At 40.3% G+C, this 19,857-nt stretch overlaps 2 protein-coding genes across 3 annotated transcripts in view; one reads left to right on the top strand and one right to left on the bottom strand.

Annotated features, from left to right (window-relative positions):
• Positions 1-1,240: 1,240 nt before the first annotated feature.
• On the top strand, positions 1,241-11,071 carry snx11 (sorting nexin 11). 2 transcript variants are annotated; one of them, XM_039788131.1, is made up of 7 exons: positions 1,241-1,434; positions 3,064-3,098; positions 3,405-3,491; positions 6,847-6,947; positions 7,132-7,227; positions 7,329-7,553; positions 8,388-11,071. In XM_039788131.1, exons 2-7 carry the CDS (start codon positions 3,075-3,077, stop codon positions 9,634-9,636), a joined length of 1,782 nt encoding a protein of 593 aa, XP_039644065.1. In that variant the 5' UTR covers positions 1,241-1,434; positions 3,064-3,074; the 3' UTR covers positions 9,637-11,071. The 2 variants fall into 2 exon arrangements, with proteins under 2 accessions (XP_039644065.1, XP_039644064.1); XM_039788130.1 differs by having other exon boundaries at positions 3,059-3,098.
• A 178-nt stretch (positions 11,072-11,249) lies between these two features.
• The window catches only part of skap1 (src kinase associated phosphoprotein 1), a 31,723-nt gene continuing 23,115 nt past the window's right edge, over positions 11,250-19,857 (bottom strand). The window contains exons 12-13 of the mRNA XM_039788132.1: positions 12,214-12,316; positions 11,250-11,878 (exon numbers count right to left, since the gene is read on the bottom strand). Coding sequence (XP_039644066.1) covers positions 12,224-12,316 — 93 coding nt within the window. The 3' untranslated portion in view covers positions 11,250-11,878; positions 12,214-12,223. The remainder of the gene's footprint in view (positions 11,879-12,213; positions 12,317-19,857) is intronic.

Genomic DNA, 19,857 nt, shown 5'->3' with positions numbered 1-19,857 from the left:
TTCAATCAATCAATCAACGTTTTTATTCCAGACTCAAGGTCCATTCAAGAGACATGACATGACATACAACATACCTTAAAACAAATAAAAACATATACAAAGAAATAAAATCCAGAAGAAACAACAATACCACATTTCTATAAAAGACACTTATACCAGTGTTTCCATAGTGATGATTGGTATCGTATGGCACTAAACCTAGGATTTACTAATAGCATAACAAAGCTATTTTGGGAGACGTTCAGGCGACAAATGAATTTGTAGATGAGACTCCTCAACAATGCCTGGAAGGTGCTGACCCCTGCATTACAGAACAGGTCACTTGCACTAGAGCACCTGATTTATTGATCGCTCTGTGGCTTTTTACAACTTTAACTTAGTATGTCATCATTTTGAATTAATATTTGATCATTTCTATTTAATAGCTCGTCATTTTGACCTATATTTCACAATTTTAATTTATTAGTTTATCATTTTGACCTAATATCATAATTTTGATTTAATATCTTGTAATTTTGACTTAGTGATCATTTTGACATAGCTTACCTTTGCCTTTTTCTTTTCTTTTTAAATTACACTTACTGTAAACTTTCAGGAGCTTTCAGTCATATTTCCGCCACCTTCAGCAAACGAATAAAATGATCATATATATATAAATATCTATGAGCAAACGACAGATATATATATATATATATATATATATATATATATATATATATATATATATATATATATATATATATATATATATATATATATATATATATATATATATATATGTGTGTGTGTGTGAACAAACACCTCTCATCTCCTGATGTGCTGCGAAGTTAGTGAACCTTACTAAGAATTTTTAGTCAACGTTTATTTTTTATTTTATTTTTTGTGGCGCGAATTTAGTTGAATTCCTAGAAAATAATAAATGTTTGGTTAAATAGAAAAATAAAATACAAATTGTCAGTCCTGGTCCCACGCCCTTACGCAGCTCACTTACCGGAAGCCAAAAAATATCCTAGGATGGCGAAGCATGGATGTATTATGACCCTTCCTATTCTCCTTCTGATTGGCTAGCACTTGCTGTCTGCTGTGGTTGGGTTGGTAAGCTTTAGGCAAGAGGAGTGGGATTGGCTAGGGTTAGAGAAAGAATGTCAAGGTAAGCCAATCAGAGCTAGAGTAAGGCAGAGTAGGCGGGGCATGCCTTCGCCCTCCTTGGAAAAGAAAAGAACTCGCTTACCGTCGCTTACCGTAGGTACGTTACGGTGTGACGTCGCAGCAGTGCTTGTGACTTGCGAAATGCAGTAAGGAGCTGTTCTGAGAAAACAAGTCTCATTATCTGAGCATTTTGTGCTTAAATAAAATCTAAACATCGACAAGCAAGAACACATCGACAACTTCCGGCTGGAAACTACCACGGCAGCCGACATCCACCTCATGAAAGTAAGTAGTTTGTCGACTGGCATTAGCATTTAGCTTATGTTTCGTACAGCTAACGTTAGATTGTTTAGAAGTGTAATCATTCAGGCCAGACAACTCTCTATACTCTCTCATTCTGTTTTGTGTTACTTTGAGTTTCTTTACACGGTATCAAGAGACTCGACAATTAACATTTCCCACAAGCTGTTAAATTCTGATTGTTTCTGAGGGTTATTTTTGAATTTTAAATAGATTCAGGACATGAAACACTAAATCACCCATCAGAGCTAGAATACTTTGTATGTTTTGATGGAGAAACCGCTGTTTCAGTGGCTGATAAGTTAGTGGAAGAAACCTGGTAGTAATTCGTTTATCTGTGTTATTGGTGATCTACACTGTCTGAAATCCATGTAGATTCTATATATCCTCTAGTTCTAGGTTCTGAAATGTGAGGATTTGCAGTTTTTCTCTGTTATATATCATTGTAAATTGAATATATTTTCGGGGGCTTTAGTCATGTAAAAAAAGAGCAGACATTTGAAGACATCACGTTGGATACATTTTTCAATTTTCGGACATTTTATAATAAACAACAAATTGATTATTGGGAACCAGTTGAGAGATAACTTAATAATGCAAACAATTGTTAGCTGCAACCCTATGCATATGCCAGTCCTCTTATCTTTTCATATCAGTGCAAATTTATATATATTTGTGTGTGTGTGCGTATGTGTGTGTATATATATATATATATATATATATACATTGCCCCTCTCAAGTTTTGAGACATCCCTTTGGATATTTCCTTCTATTGTAATGATACATCAATCTGGGTCGATATTGATTCAGTCCTCAACCATCCAATATTATCCATACAAAGTGAAAATATCAATACATATCGTAATCTTTAAGATGTGCCATTATTATAAAAAAATTCCCATTTTATATTAATTATTTTTTATTCAAAAGGGTAGTTTGTTTTTTAATTAAAATGTCTGGAAGAGTTTAGTATTGAAATTGTCAAATCATATTTTAGTTGCTTTTTGTAAACCCATATGAATGTAACTGATTGTGTTAAATGGGCTTCTGTATCGTCTTGGTTGCAGGCCCGCTGAATCGTATCATGGCAGACTTTGTGATATCAGTAAATATTGTATCGTTGTCCTAAGAATCGATATATCGTATCGAGATATAACTGGTGACTTACACCCCTGAACGGCATGTGTCAGTTCTTACTGGTGTGCCACTCCTGATTATTGGTTACGTGTTTATCCAGGCTCGTGATGGGTGAGTCAGACTGACATTGGTTTAAAGAAATCTTGGTGAACTCGTTTGTACACTATCTGGCTAACAAGCTGCTACTGGAGAATGTTACACAGCAGTAAAGAGACTCCACAAACTACTGTAAGTCCAGTAGAGGTTACTCTGCTTTAAACTCTTTTGAAAAAGCCCTTAGGAGTCTGAATCACTAAACCCAACCCCTAAATGGTGAAGAGCCTGCGAGAGTGACTCAGTGGATTTTCGCTGACAAGCTTCTCTTTTGGAGAATGAGTCATCAGCTCATGACAACACTATAGAAAACATGCAGTTTGATGTTCTTATCCTGTTTATTGAATTTCCTCCTCATTGATTTCTCCTCTCTTTGCAGTGCAGCACTCGGTAGGATGATCAGCAATCAAGAAGAAGATGTAAGTAACTTCCCACTACTTCTTGTTCTACATTAAATTGCAATATTGATGTCTAATGTGGGTAATCTTGTTGGTTCAATCTAAAACTGCCCTTTTTAAACTTCCACTTAAATGTCAAAGAACAATGCGCCCATTGATGCATTTAAAAACATTTGAGGAACTTGATCTATTTGAAGAGGTAGCATGTCGTGCGTGCACAGTATAATGACTGTAGATCCTAATCTGTTGGTTTAACCACGATGGAGCAAAGCACACAAACACCACAATTTTTATTTCAACAACAGTGACTTTGTTTTTGTCCTTCAGGAGTTTGTTGCAGTGCGGGTCCAAGATCCCCGCGTACAGAACGAAGGCTCGTGGAATTCTTATGTGGATTATAAAATATTCCTACATGTGAGTATTAACACCTAAATTACAATATATCTTTTAGTGTGAGCTACTTTAGTGGGAGCTGAAATGATTAGTCAATTATCGTTTAAGTCCATTTTCAAGCAGGAATGTCAAACATTTTGTGGTTTCAGCTTCTCCCCATGTGACGTTTGCTGCTTTATTTAACAGCACATTGAATATTTTTAAGTTTGGTCAGACAAAAGAAGACATTTGAAGGCTAAGGAAGATTGAGAGGGATTATGTTTTTTACTATTTTCTGAAATGATTTTGTAAAATAATCTGCGAAATAATCGACAACAAACATAAATGTTGGCTTCTGATGATGTAGAATATTATTCTAAAGCAGATCAAAGATGTGTTAGTAATGAGTCAAATCCACTATGAGTAGCCTTTGTGGTTGAAAAGTTTCACACAAATAAACTAGCCTCACCCTAAAATATGACAAAAAGAGTTTCTCGCCAGATAAGAATTACTGGTATTTATTTCATCTTGTGAAGGGCTCATTGCATTGCTAGAATCTGTTCTTAAACCTACATTGTGTAAGAATTTCTCCCATCTAGCGGTGAAATTGTATATGACAACCAACTGAATATTACTTTCTAGCCCCTCCCATTCCGATCGCGTTTTAACTCCTACGGTGGCCGTATTATTCCAAGAAGTACGACTTCGTCCGTGAGTGTTCGTTCCAGTGTAATAATAGTTTTACATTATCGTTATTTTGGTACCATTTCATTGCTAACATCAGCTATCAGGTTCCCAAACGAATACAAGCTAATGTTAGTAAATTATCAGCGTGATCCTCCATCTTCAACAGGCTTTCAAATCTGCCGGCAGTCGCGAGTTATCTCCCCCCTGAGTGTAAAAGCACGAAAGGCGGAGGTATGTCCCTCTTTGGCTAATGTCCTTTAAAGATGGAGGCGCAACATGGCAGAATACATTATATACGGTCTATGATACATACAAGCTTTAAACAAATAAAAATGCAAGTCTCCTTCAAAAACAGGAATCCTTCAAAGGAGGCTTGCGTTTTTTTTTTTAAGACCATAATCCACGGTGCAGTGAGCCCTTCTCAAGATGGAATAAGCACAATACACCTCAAGTATCCAAAGAGCACCTGTAAGCAGGGCTCGACGCTAACTTCTTTTAAGTGGTTACCGTTACTGTCGAGCCCTGCCTGTATGTGATCACCACAAAGACCCAGCAGCGCTTCTACTTCATTGTCTTCAAGAATTACTGGTAGTTTTATACCAATGTACACAGGGGCGGATCCAGAGAAATATTTATGGGGTGGCGAGAAGGGGGCAGGAATTTTTGAGGGGTGGCAACATATGTCAGACGTGTATATATACTGAATTTAATCCCAGTTATCACAGTTTGATGAGAAATAGTATGTACACACAGTTGGACATTGGAGATTCAAGCTCGTAAATGGTCAAATTGGCCGTAACTTTTAATTCATTGCTACCAACTGGGGTGGCAGCAGGGGTGGCAAGGCTTTCTTTTAGGGTGGCATTTGCCACCCTATGCCACCCAGGTAGATCCGCCCCTGAATGTACACATTTTTCACTCTAATCCACAAAAGTGCAGTTTTCTATTAAGCCTGTCTCATACTACAAAATACACTTGAAGGTTATAAGAGGATTTAAAAGCCTGGAGCTTCAGATAATAATACCACACGACTTTTAAGACCGTTGATCGATTTCAGCTTTTAAGCTAACTCCAATCTTGGGAAACCACTGAGTTTGCAGCAGCATGGATTCCTTACATTGTGTTTAGACAGGAGTTGATGTGGTTGTCTAGGCTGCAGCCTGTGCTGGGGAATGCTGTGTCAGCAGCGAGTCTTCATGCCTAGACGGATGTTTTGTGTGGTTGTTGACTCATGAGATTGGCTAAGATCATGTGACCTCACATGATCTTATATCATTTTGGGTGTCATCAATATGCTATTGTTGTCCACAGCTAATTGTGAGCCCCCAAAATGTACACGTTAGAATTTTAAACATTTATAGATCTTTCAACACCTTCTAAAAACGTCTCACTGCATTAGTCGCCTGAATTTAACTATTTCTACTGTTTAACATTTTAGACCTAAACACTTATTAGTATTTTTAAAACTCCTAAACAAATGGCTCAATGTCTAATCGATCTTAGCAATATGGAAGACTGCAACCAACAATTATATTATTATCAGTCATCCTGCTGATTCATTTCTCAATTAACTGATGCATTGCTTTTGTCTATAAAATGTCAGAAAATAGCTAAAACATGCCTGGTAAAACCACAGCCCACGGGCACATCTTCTTGTTTTGCTCGACCAACAGTCTAAAATCTAAAAAGATTCAGTTTACCATCATATACAACAAAGACAAGCTGAATACTCACATTTGAGAAGCTGGAACCAGGCAATGTTTATTTTTTCCTTAAAAAAATGACTGAAATAGTTCATTTTCTTTTGAAAAATCAAGTGTATTGACTGAAACAGGGGAGTCATGGTGAGGAAGTGATGCTTCCGAGGAGTTATCATCTATTGGAATTGGTTTTAACGACAAGAACTTAACCGACGCCGTTTGTAATTGATTACGATCTGTCAGACGGGAGCTTGTCATGCAAACATCAGTTGACTGCCCCACATATTACTGGAACACATTTGACATGTGATGTTTTAGTTCTCCCATAAACTAAGCTGCAGTTGAGTCATTCCAGTGACATTAAAATAAATTATAACACATTTTCCCATTGTCAACAAATCCCATGAAAAGACCAAAACCAAGCACTGAGACCACTGATTCAAACTGAAGATGTATGCCATTAAAAACGGGTCACAAATTTAAAGTAAAAAAAAAAAAAAAAGGCTCAGTAATTTCCTAAAACAGCTGGTCACTGTAGTTTTTTTTTTTTTTTATCAAACATTACTAAAACAGAAGGAAATAGTGCATTTGTTTGGGACTATTTTTCGCGGAGGATTAATCCACATTTGGTGCTCTAGTGAGTATTTGTTGCAGCAGGACGGTGTGTGTGGAGGATTGAGTCAAAATAAACTACAGTGTGTGTTCATGGTGATGAAGGAACATGTCACCCAGTGCAACAGTGGGGCTCACTGATGTGTTTTTAACAACAACGGAGCTCTACGGCACAGAGGAAGAAGATATATCGGGCTGTGATGCACACACAATACTTGTTAGATACATTCACTGTTGGTGTTTCTGTTTTATTTTGGGATCTGTTGACAATAAGAAAAATATCAAATATTGCCAGACTTTCCCTGTAATGTGAAGTTACATTGCCTCATAATTTGGCTCTGTATAATAATCGTATTGGACGTATTGTTGAATGTGATACATATTGTTTTCATTCCCAGACCAACAGTAAAGCCTTCACAGCCAAGACGTCGTGCGTGCGTCGGCGTTACAGTGAGTTCGTCTGGCTCAGGAAGAAGCTTCAGAAGAACACTGGTTTGGTGTAAGTTGTTGTGAAGAGCTAGTCCTGTTCTTCTATTCTTTAAAGGTTTTTTCTTATGCCATTGTGATAAGAGAAAACATTAACACAAATTGGTTTGCATGTCACCATTCTTTGCTAAAGTTCACCTACATGGCCATCTAATAGTTATTGATATTTACATGGTTGCTTGTTTTCATCCTTCTAGGCCAGTCCCAGAGCTTCCAGGAAAGTCTTTTTTCTCCTTCAGCAATGAGGACTTCCTGGAGAGAAGAAGGAAAGGACTTCAGGCCTTTTTGGACAAGTAAGTTCTTCTTATTCTTAAAAAAAAAAAAAAAAAAGCATTTGATCTGCAATTTCTGTAATGCAAGCCACCTTCATAACAAATACCTTTTGTCCTGGCAGTGTGGTGAACATGACAGTATGTCTGTCAGACAGCCAGCTCCACCTCTTCCTGCAGACTCAGCTGCCAGTCGGTCACATCCTGGACTGTGTGCAGGGCCACACTCCCTACTCCGTGACGGACGCCATCCTCACCTACGCCTCGTCCAATCGGGGCTTCGCTCAGGCTCAAGAGGACGATTCCATCAAGGAGCCAAGTTTGACTATTTCTTATGAGTCCATGGAGAGGTATGACGGATATAAATTATTGATATAGGCCAAATGGGGTGCAAATAATGTTACCTTTGCATTATCCCTTCTATTTATTTAAGGTTATTCATGCTGTATCTGTCATACTGAAAGCACTCAAACAAGCATTAAATTATGCACAACAGCACTGATGGATGGTTAAAGTTATTATTGTACCGCAATAATAATGCCTTGTCACAAAACCCAGACGTCAGGAAGAGAAAATAATGTCTTTCTGACCAGGGAGACAGACAATGCATCACATATAGTTTCCTCAGAACAAGACAATGATAGTGAAAGTAATGCAGGATGTGATATAATATAGTCATGTGCACATCATCTGACAGCTAAACAGGATATACGTTATGTAGGAAGAGCACCTTACATTCCTCCGACCAGTCTCAAGTCTTTCCCATACACCGTGTCATTTCATACAACAGTGGCCTTCGGTTTACAGAGGAGCCAAGTGATCTGAGTATCAGTAATCCAAACTTGAATAATTGATAAAACAATGTTTCTTATGCAAGTTTACTTACACAGCTGCATAGTCGGATGTTGATTCTCAAGGGTTCAGCAATGCTACGCTCCCTTTCTTTCTTTCTCTTTAGCTACAGTCGGCAGCCAGCTAGCTTAGCATAAAGACTAGAAACAAGTGGAAACGGCTAGTCTGGCACCGTTTAAAAGGAAACAAAGTGTTGACGATCTTCTCATCTAACTCTTGGCAAGAAAGTGAATAAGCGTATTTCCCAAAATGTCAAACTATTATTCTGTGCAAGTTCCTGTTCTGTTGTAATCCTGAGTTAAGGTAAATGTTTTCTCTTTCGCTCTTTACAGCCCAGCTCCTCATCAACCTTGCCTACAACCTAAAGAGAGCTTCAGCCCTGAGCTTTTGCCCTGTAATGACTCGGACCCTCTTGAAGGTTTGCTGGAGGTCTGCGATGAGGACACAGTTGAGTTACAGAACAAGGAGAAATCCTCAGTAAGGGTCCTCCAGAAAAACAATCATCTAGAGGCCGTTGTTATGGACCCTGGCCCGACAGAGGTGACATTTTTTCTGGGTGAAAGCCAAGATGTTGCTGAGAGTCTCAGCCCTGCAGAACAGACCCAGCAAAGATGCTGTCAGATACAAACACCTGTGGAGGTGCACTCGCCCATGGGGCCTGACTTCGAGGAGAACAGGTTGGACAGCTTGTTTGAGGGGCGTTCAGCAAGAGAGGAGAGCGTTACGACATTAGATACAGAAGAAGAAACTGTTCCTCATCCAGACACAGAGAAAAAAGCTGATCAATGGGAAAGTTCAGTGGAGGCAAAGACGGAAAAGGTTTTAGAAAATCATGTAACCTCGGAAGTTAGTGCTATCAACGTGTTTGAGACCACCGAGGTTCATGTTGAAGATGTCAGCTGTCCGGAGCGGTTTAAGAACTCAGACGAACACAAAGAGCCAGACAACGAAGAAAGTGATGAATCTGAGAACAAAGAGGAGACGCCACATCAGTCAGAAATCCATGAAGACACCCACAATGTGCACAGTGTCCCAGAGGTGCAACACAGCGGTGATGACACTGTTCAACAAATGGACCAAGTTGAACAGGAAGAGGATCTGGTTAGGACCAAAGAGGACAGTGACGAGGACAGCCACTCAATTTCCAATGAGAGCATCGTCAAAGTCAGCGATGAAGAAAGCATTTGTGAAGAGGCCGAGGACTCAATCCAGGCTGCAATTGGCTACATAAAGACGTCTCCTGAGGAGGTCACTCACTGGTCACATGTCGATGCCTCCAGTAGAAACATTTTGGACCTACACATGAATGGATGCCCTGTGGAAAAAGAGGACATTTCCGACAGGGAGGACGAGGACCTGCAATACATTAACAACAAGAGTGACTTGAATAATTTTCTGGATTTGAACTCGACTGTAACTGGTGTAGATTTGACTGAAAATAGTGACTTCAGCATCTTAGAGAGCAGCTGCACGCCTGGATTAGCTCATAGTAAATGTATGGAGCAGGAAACCTTGTCCTCGCTGTCTTTGGACGCCTCTGAGGAGACTCACGAGGTGGAGGTGCATTACTTAGACAGCTGAATGGCACAACATAGGGGGGCTGCACACTCACAGAGTCAGAGAAATGGATTGTGGGAGTTGTTGTCTGCCAAAGACACATTTGATCGTACGCACATACATAAAACATCTGCTCATTATATACCATCGACACAATGTAGATGATCCGGTCTGTCACACGTGTTGTAGGTTAAACTTTTTTTTAACAGTGTATGTTTAATTTTAAACTGTGCATCTTCATTTACACTCAGGTGAGCTAAATATTGGCACAGTTTTTCTCCTCTGCCATGGATGATGATTTGCTTTTTGGGAACAGCAGAGGGTGCTCAAGTTAACAAAAGCATACAAGCATCTTAGGGTTGATTTACTCGTATGCAAAAGAGCTGAAGGTTTTATGTTTAAAATGTGATTTTACATACGTTCATTTTAAGTTTAATTTTATTGCTCTGAAATTTAGTCTTGTTATACTTTATTACAGAGACAAATAATAGAAATATACACTTGAATTAAATAATGAATTTACCTTTTTTCAAGTGTGTAGTAACACTCACTTCTGTATGCACTTTTAAAGAGTTTGTGATTGCTGTAATTGAGCCTATTAAAAAAGAAAATCCAAATCTACAGTCAAATGCTTTTTGTTGCTTAAAGGGGCTGTACTCGATATTCAGAACATTAATATAGCAGCAAACAAATATTTGCTATGTAAAGATATAGTGAAGTAATGGCGTCCTGAGCAGATAATGAAGTCACACTTTCTCTGTGTGTTGTAATCGGAGTTTCTTCATCTTCGTTTTGATAGCCGGTCCGGCTGCGCATGCGAGTGCCTTGTGCGACGGTATCAGACGCTGAGGGCCGTAACAAAGCGCCGGCATTGGATGAGTTGGGGAACGATATGCGAGAGCCATGGCGAGGCAAGCCCAGACCCCTTTTTGTTTCTCAATACCAGGTACAGACCCTGTAAGGCATAGTTTTTTTTTTTTTTTTTTTTTTTCTAAAATCACAGCCTACATTTAAAATGTTTAGTTCTGTGAGCACAGGCCTTCATTCCAGTTACCATGGTATGAAACTTGATGTCAAGATCGTTTTCACACACTACTGCTACTGCTTGGTATTCTAATTAATTTTGTTGCATTGTTTAAAAAAGGGGCCCTGAGGTTATTGTGCCGTTGGTCGTTGCACATAGCGATGAGCCTCGTCACTCATCCTGTGTCACAGCTGTGGATCTGGTAGGTGGATTGTAGTACTGGGTTTTGCTTTCTCTCTACACTGTAAATGAGTAGTAGTATTATTTTGCAAAGTTGCTTTTAAGTTTTTTTTTATTTTTTATTAAAAGAATGTCCCCTCTTCAATGAAGACCTATTTTATAACGTGGATCTACAGAGGCAACGATAACCTGAGTGACTGTCCATGTAAATCTAACTTTATTTCAAATAAATAGTTTTTCTTCTTTACTGTGTTACATGTGACTATTTTATTTCTGTGGATTTCATATTACTGATTTTTTTTATACATGTCTTAATAAAACACATCTCATGGTTTTGACAAAATCTTAATGCAATCCTGCCACCTAGTGGCTGGAAATAAAACCGTTTAATAACCACAGAATTTTACCTGAAAAAACACACACAGACAAGCAGTAAAGGCTGTTACTATTTTTTGGGGATTTATGTTAAAAACTCCAGATACAATGTAGTTTGAAATATTTTACATATTGTACATACCACCTGTTAATATTTTTTAATTGTATGTCAGTGATAAAACAAGAAAATAAACACATTTCTCATTTCAACCGGTGAATTGATAAATGTTTCGGTCCACAATAACTAATCAATTATTACTTGGGCTGCAACTAACAATTATTTTTATTATTCTGTTGGTTAATCTTCTGATTAATCAATTACATGTTTAGTATGTGGAAGATCACATTTCCCAGAGCCCAATGACATCTTCAAATTACTTTTTTGTGTCCAATCTGTAGTAAAAAACACAAATATACTAAGCAGTAAATCCCAGAGAAGAGAAGCTTTTCTCTTAATTACATAAACAATTAATTATCAAATTGTTGTTGCTTAGTTTTCTGTCAATGGTTGCATCATGTATGTAAGACCTTTACCAATTGTTTATAGTGTACAGAAATAAGCACTACGGCAGCAGATTTACATGATATAACTTACGGGCTTATGAGCGAGAATAATTTTCAAATTACAAAAAATTATCTGACGGTGCTGTCTGTGAAATTCCTGTCCGGACGCGTCAGCAGCAGCAGCTGTAAAATAAAAAATAAATAACACGCTATCAGAGAAACAAGCATTAATAATTCAGTATTCATTTTAAGCTGTGCCTAACAGTATTAGGAAATCATTTTCTTAAATAGGACAACTGCACTGTAATCACGCTTTTGTTGCACATATTTATTCTCACCCAGTGCCCCGTTCAGACTGCTTTATGCAATACTTCTTCCAGCCAGCAGATGCCATAAATGGCAGGTCAACGACTGAATATACCTCAATGGCAACCTGGAAGAGTACCAGGGGGACCGTTTCTGTGTATTAGGCCACAGTAATGGTCCATAATGGTGATGATAAGAGAGTGCCTCGGTACCTGTTGGAGCTCAGAGGATGTAGGCAGGGTGCAGGAAGTCCTTGGGGACGATACCCACAGTGCCGTTCAGCTCGCCGACCCACCAGCCGTAAATGTTGTACTCCTAGACCCAAAATGAACAAACAACCGTAAGTCTCCAAGGGGTCCAAGGACAAGTAAACAAAGCAGGATTAAGCACCAATCTCACATTTTTATTTGATCTGAGTGCACTGTTTGTCCCATGTTATTAACATTAGAACAACCATTCGAATGATTTGAACTGCAATTACACGTGGCCCTGATCCCTTACAGTGGCTACTAAAATAATAAGGTTAAAACTGTATCGACTCAACTTTAGCAAAGGAAATCCAGGAGAGTCTAGATCCCACCTGTGAAACAGCCATGTACAATAATGTAATAGACACTCGGGTGCATCGGCCTCGGGGGTTTCATTCAAAAATGGGGGGAAAACGGTAAACAAGACTATTGAGACAGTAAGTGTCTAAAATAAAAACAGCTTATTTATTTTTTTACTGCTCAGAAGCCATAACAACAGCCTGTCTGTTCTCCCAGACTAATTATAACGGGACTTCAGTTCTGCACTGTGCTTTATAAGGAAACTGGAAACTGGAGTCTTCCATTTATACATAGAAAAAATTAAACTAATGCTCTGTAACTTAAACTGGTGACTTGAAAAAATAAGACCTCAATGAAGGTAATCTGGATTCTCACTTTCATATCACCAAAAGAGGAATACCTTTAGGGCATAAAATAAAATAAGCAGCTTCAGCAAATCCTTTTAGATTTTTTTCTAACTCCTGGTGGGCATTTGCAGTCATTTTAACACTTAATGTTAGGGGGCATAAAAACAACAACCAAGCATTATGATCCCATTTGTATAGTTTTAATCAATTAAATTCGGAAATAAAAATAAAATTATTTCTTGTCATTCAAACAAATCTGACTTCTGTTTATGTAGTTAAGAAATACAATAAAACTGACTGGACTTTGACTGACTGGATAAAAAACAAAATTGTGAGATAAATAGGAGGAAAGTATGTATCCTACAAGATGTTGAAAATATAATTTAGACACACTGAGCTGCTGTCGTTAAAGACAAAAATTTGACCTTAAAAATAAATGTCTCTTTTTCGTAGAGGCTTAATGTAATGTATAATTATTGTTGGCTAAATCAGTTGAGTTGATTTTTACAATTAACATTTGGAAGTATCTAAATTAATTGAATTTATGGGTGGAATGTGACATTTTATGTTGCATTTAATCCATGTTAGATCACATGTATACTCTCCTAATACACAATTAATTGGTTATTAGGTTAAATAATGAAGGAATAATTGTAAGTGAACATATTCTAGTTACAACCCATAAAGAATTGAAAACATGCAGGTCTTTTACATGTACGAGACATTTTCCATCGCTTTTCCGCTTCTAAAAACTCAATTTCAGCCCTCTCACATTCTGTAAGACTGAAATAACAAAATATTTTATTCATTCTTACATTTTAGAAACATGAGTCACATCAACAACCACATGATCATCTGATCGCAGCAGTTGGGCTCTAACTAGATCTGTACTGGATCAATATTTGGCTAGATACCAGAGGGGCGTTGAAGCCAAGCAGAGGAGGCACCAGCCGGCCGTCATTTTCCTGCCCTGATGGAACGAGGAGCCTGGCCACTCATCTCTCCTCTGTTCTCCAGCAGATTGAGAATGGCTGCATGAACAGTTTTTTTCGGCACTGAGGAGAAGATGAAACGCTCCACACATACTACATACAAGCAAGCAGACACGTGTACGTATACGTTTTACTTGTCTGAGATTGGAATCAGACTTCACTTCTTGCTCTAACAGGTTCCAGTTGTGAAAACACACATTCTCTGACGTGATGAACGGCATTTTGTCAAAGGTTCAGCCTATCATCCAGACCTGACAGCCCTCTCCACCCAGAGGAATGAGGCCTGCAGCTAATGAGAGGTGTTTGGACAGCAAAGATGAATGGATCGCTTAGAAAGTGATAAACCACAAGACTCAAGTGTTCTTACAGCACAAACAGGTACCCACAATAAGCAGATTGTCCATCCAGGCCTCATCGTTTTCCCCTACAAACCTCGCTGACAGCTCACACTGGGATGCTCCAGCATGCTTGGCTCTCTGACAAACTCTGACTGACAATTCAGTGTGTGTCTGAACTCATAAAGCAGGGGAAAGTTTGGTCCGAAATGGTCTTTTGATGCTTCCCATAAGACTGTAGAGGGAAAAGCCCAGTTGCGGAAAGCTGGCTCTGGTTCCCATTCGAGATAACGTGAACAGAGGAGGAGGAGAGGAGAGACAGACGGACGGGGGGGGGGAGGCATCGGAGAGAGGGAGCGAAACTGTTTTTCTCTCCCTTGGGGGAGTCGCAGCACTATTCCACCAACCGTAGTGACAGAGTTTTATTTATCTCCGTGGCCCATCTGTGCAGTCAGTCTCAAATTCTCCCTGAGAAAGGTCTTTTGGATTATCAGCGCCGCCATTTTAATACAACTGCTACATCACAGAGTGGGTGCCAATGGCGGTGGAAGTCTGTCAGGCGTGCAGAGTTCATCTTCCTCATACTTGAAAAGGGTTCATCCAGAGTACACCTGCTGTAATAGGGACATTCCAAAAGGCATGGCGAGTGAATTATCCAAATCACAAAAACTATTCTCACTCCTTAATATCCTCTTCCTTCTGTTTGTTTTCCTCTTTTTTTGTCTTTTAGGTTGATTTGTTTTTGTGTGATGCTGTATCTTAAGCTCTGAAATGCTATCGTTGGGGCACAGAACAGGCGTGTATCGGCTCATTGTGGCAAGTTGTTTAAGTTGTTCATCTGAAAGGGGAGATGTTCCCTCCAAGAGGCTTTGGGGTGATGAAAAAAGCGTCCCAGAGTGGCTGAGTTCTGGGAAATGTCTGTTTTTACCTCATTAGCAAGATGTAGCAGAACACACAGTGTGTATTCTGAGAAGTGACACATATCAGAGCTGCAGTTTGCTGCAACCTGGATGCAGATCAGATCCACTCTGTGGGAGCAGAGGGAGGAAGAGTGGTGCCAAACAGCGCCGTGTCGTGGCGGCTGCGGCGCGTTGACTCATTGACCTCCCGGTGACTCCTCCGTCGAGAAAGCGGGGGAATGAGTGTGGGCGGGGCTGGCACTGAGAGTAGGTTGCCATGACAACACCTGCAGTGTACCGGCGCGATCGTTTATTTACCACTCAGGGGGCTGGCTAATGGTGGCATTCTGATAGGCCCATCGCTCATGTTCCCGACCGGAGGACGGATTGACAGCTACCCGAGCCTGAAGCGGGGAGAAGGTGAGTCGAGGTTGGTTGGATGCGCTGAAAGACAACGGGTGAGGCGGGTGTGATGCCATTATCACCATCATGTGCCTAAACAAAACACAGCTTTAATATGTCTCACTGTCAGAAAATGAATGCACCTTTTTTGGGGAAATTTAAAATTCTGTAGAGATTCAGACTCCGTGTCATCTTCTTTCACTCTTTTTTCTTTCTCATCTTCACACACAAACACACACACACACACACACAGATGAAACACACACACACACACACAATCCCAAATGCATACAAACTAGGGGGAGTGCTAATAAGCCTGACACATGAGGCATCTTTCCTCGGCCACCAGCTGACTGAGGCAGGCCTTGGGCGTGATGGAGCGCAGGAAGTCTCTCATTGCCCTGCCGCTGAACCCGCTGCCTGGGTGTTACAATCTCTCCCTCCCTCCTTCCACATCTCCAACCCCCTCCCTCCTTTCCTCCCCTTCCTCTCTTTCCATCTCTCCTGTAGCAGCCTTTTTCCGCTTGCATCCTCTCTGTTGTTTTTTTTTCTGCATTTCTTTCTCCTCTACATCGACTCATCAGATGCACTGCAGCTCTCCGCAGTTATTCCATCACTGGTCACTCTAACAAAGAAACATGGACACCTCTACCAGACAGAAGCCCATGATCTGTAACTCGCTATTAGGTTAGCGAGCTCCCCTCACTGCTTGCACAGGTAACACCTCACATATGACCTGATAAAACCCAAAACTGTGGGGAAAAATGCTTATTTTGGGGCAGTTATAAGGATTCTGTGCCAAAAGAAATCTTGTCGAAATTCATCCAGAAATATGGATGATAATTCTGCACAACCAGAGATTGAAATGGCTACTTAGTGTCCATTTTTTCCAAGTGGGCTTTTAATTAAATCAGTGAATTGGCTTCAAATTGGAAACATGACAGAGCATGAGAACGTTTGAAAATATCTCAGGGACGATGAGATTTAATAAAAAGAAAACCTACTCGCTCCTTTCTAATGCACGCCTGGGATTACAGATAGCTCCTTAACTTAATAGCAATTTAAAGTGGATTTGTGTATGCCACTGAGTGTCTGTAATGATGGCTGTTTACGCCGCCCCTCATTTATAATAATTAAGCAGAATGGATTGGGGGTGGGTTGCTCGGACGCAGTTCTGGGCTATTGGCTTGGGCTGAATAATGACCTACTGTAGTTGACCGGGGGATGACCGCTGCCTCCTGCATGACCCCAAACCCCAGACTCACCCCCTGCTACTTTGGGTGGTAAATAGGATGTCTTGCCTGTCTATAGCGTCTTGGTGTCTATGGCCACAATAGCAGCCAGGGGTCTTTAAATGGGTGTGTGACAGAGAAAAGGAGAAAGGAGAGGGGGGACAGGGTTCACACAAAAGAATAAAGGGATCCACCCTCTTTGTCTCTCTTGCTTGACTTTTCCCATCTGATTGTTTGCCCACTTTTCCTTTTCTTCAGCTGTATTCAGTTGGTGTGATCTGTTGGCAGCAGCCCAAACCGGCTTGTTAAACAGAGAAAAAGCCTGTTATGACCATAAAGAAAAACAGGTAGCCTGGACAAAATTACAAGTGGCCATTTAAGCACAAAATGAGTTTAAGAATCTCTTATTTCAATTTTTAATAGCATAACTTCTATTTATAAGGGACTATAAATCACAGCAAGTAAATCTATAAGGCTGTAAATCAGCTTCTGGTGTTTGTATAAGTTGTCATTTAATAAAACCGTCCTGTTACAAGACTTTGCTAAAAGACTGCCACAAGGTGTCAGTGGTGTCTATGTTCTCATTGTCTCTAACAAGCAGCTGCAGCCAAACACTTTGGCCAAATGTGATGTGACGCTCTGCTTTGGGAGACGCATCGGATTGGCTGGCCCTTCTCCCTCTCTCTGCGTTTTGGTTGGAGGGGGAGAGGTGAGCAGTGGGTTGAAGAGAAAGAGGAAGAGGTGGCAGCAGTGCTTGCCAGAGTTTTAAGGACCCTGGATGGGTTTGTGCCATAAATCTCTTCCTACTCCATCCCGCCGTTCTCCATGAGTGCCTGTGGGATTACAGGAATGTGACAGCTGACCTGTGGAGACCATGTCTTTTGATTCTGGACACATAAATTAGAGGGCAAGAATGCAGGACAACCTTATGGTTCCGTGTGGGACATGGCCGACAAAGTACACAGGCATTACATGTGTCAGGGTGAACTCAAACAACAGCTTTAAGCCACTGTGATAAATTCATCCAACATTCACATTGTAAATCCTATGACAAATATCTAGTTGCATGTTATGATGCAGTGGAAATGTGTGCGAAACTTCTCAACAATTTAAATCGAGTTAAACATCTCAGTGTGATATTACAGAAAACTGAGCTCGCCAGTATTTGTCATCACACACTAAAATGACAGCGTAAAGCGATAATGCCTATTAGAAAAATGCAAGCTCTCAGAAATGAAATGCCAGAGCAAAACTCACAAGATGGATTTAACGGTGTGTTTCTAACTCATGTATCAGTGCGCTGAGCATCGCCATCGAGCTCTGCGGAAAGCAAGTTAGGCATCGCTGAAACCGGCAGCAGAGCCACACTATGAGATTAATACCGTTCAACTAATGGGATTCATATGAGTTGTGAGGTTCCTAATTTATTTACTTTGTCAGTGACACACAGATATGCGCACACACAGCATCACACAAGGGAAAAAAACACAAATACAGTAAAAATGCCCCCACTTTACAGTAAGTGAGAGATCAATAATGATGGATGAGGGCCTTTTATACAATCGGCATGTTCTCCTCAGTTCACAGCCATATGACACCACGCCTGTGGCTATCCCATTCTGCACTTCAGCAGTCAATCACATCCCAGCTTTAAAAATAACAGTTTGTTAGCACCATTGATTTAGCACTTAGAGCGTGTCCTTATTACCTTGTAATTATGGTCAGTGTTGACATAACAGCACAGACAACCAGGCCTCCCACCCTCTAAGAGAATTTATGGGCCCTGGTTTTATTACGGCCATTTCATGTGTCTGGGTCCCCAGTTAAGCGACAGACTTGAGTTCTAGCCAAGGGCCCGTATTTCACTCATCGAGGTCAGGGTTCTCAGGAATCCCCCGTAAAACTGAACAGTGGCAGGGGCCTGCGTGTACACGCAGAAGACGCAGGGAAGCCCTCCCCAAGGGCTCATTAAAACAAATAGCCGATTACAGGCTATAATGCAAATAATGCTATTCATGGGGGAATGTGATGCTTTTAGGATGCAAAATGGGACACGGGTGGAGTCGTGTCATCCAACGAAACCAAACAGTCGGAAGCTGTGCGGAGATCACCTCTAAATAATTTACAACCAGACCCTCGCTTTAAATCCATTAGAGGATAGTTAGAGTACTCTTGCGTAGTCTGTCACTATGTTATGACTTCAGCATACAGCTCGACAAAACAAGAGTAATCTGTGTCATTAAGATTATGAGATACTACAACCAAGACTTGCTTCCAACTTAGACCTAGTTTGCTTTAAGGTCTTTCGTGAAGCAGTAATCTGATCCATACAGTGAAAAGTAATACGCCAGTTAGAGCTGAGGCTGTTTGAGGCGGATCTGCAGCACAGAGCCAGGTCCCCTTTGTTTCCCCAAGTACACTGCCTTTGTCATCCTTACGTGAAAAATTGACATAGCTGTTTTGACATTTCCCCCTATCAACCAGCACGCACAGACAGAGTGGCTGGCATCTCATTAATCTGGCACTGCCAAGAGAACCTCAATTAAAAATCCATCTTCTGTGAAGAGCATATTTCACCTGTGCCATATCTGCTCTTACAAACAAAAGGCTTCATTTCCTTTAACACAAACTGTTACCGTTCCTTTTAACTATCTGCCCCTAAATCCTTGACTTCTGTTACTATTAAAGTGAGTTCATCACTGTTTCAGCACTAAAACTAGAAAACATCACAAGTAATTAAAATTCAGTGGCTGCAGCTGTTGATTAAAGATGCCAGAAATATGAGGTTGAATACATAATTTCTCAATCTCTAGAGCATAATAAACAACAAAAAGGCTGAATCTACTGTAAATTCCTCCTTCCTCCTTCAGATAATTTAGCCTAAACACAGAACATGATGATTCAATTTCAAACCGACCAATAGAAACTGTCTGGGAACAAGTCCCTGTACGCAGCAGAGTTAAGAGCGCCCAAATTACAAGCCATTGATTTCCAGTAGGGTGGCTTTTCACTGGTAGATACTCTGCATGTAACTACAAGATGGCCATAAAACACGAGGAAATAGATTGAGAGAAAAAGAGCTGAGATGCAGGATGGCTTCA

Source organism: Perca fluviatilis, chromosome 21 (genome assembly GCF_010015445.1).
Source record: "Perca fluviatilis chromosome 21, GENO_Pfluv_1.0, whole genome shotgun sequence".
In the NCBI taxonomy this organism is placed as follows: domain Eukaryota; kingdom Metazoa; phylum Chordata; class Actinopteri; order Perciformes; family Percidae; genus Perca; species Perca fluviatilis.
This window is presented reverse-complemented; position numbering and strand designations above follow the sequence as displayed.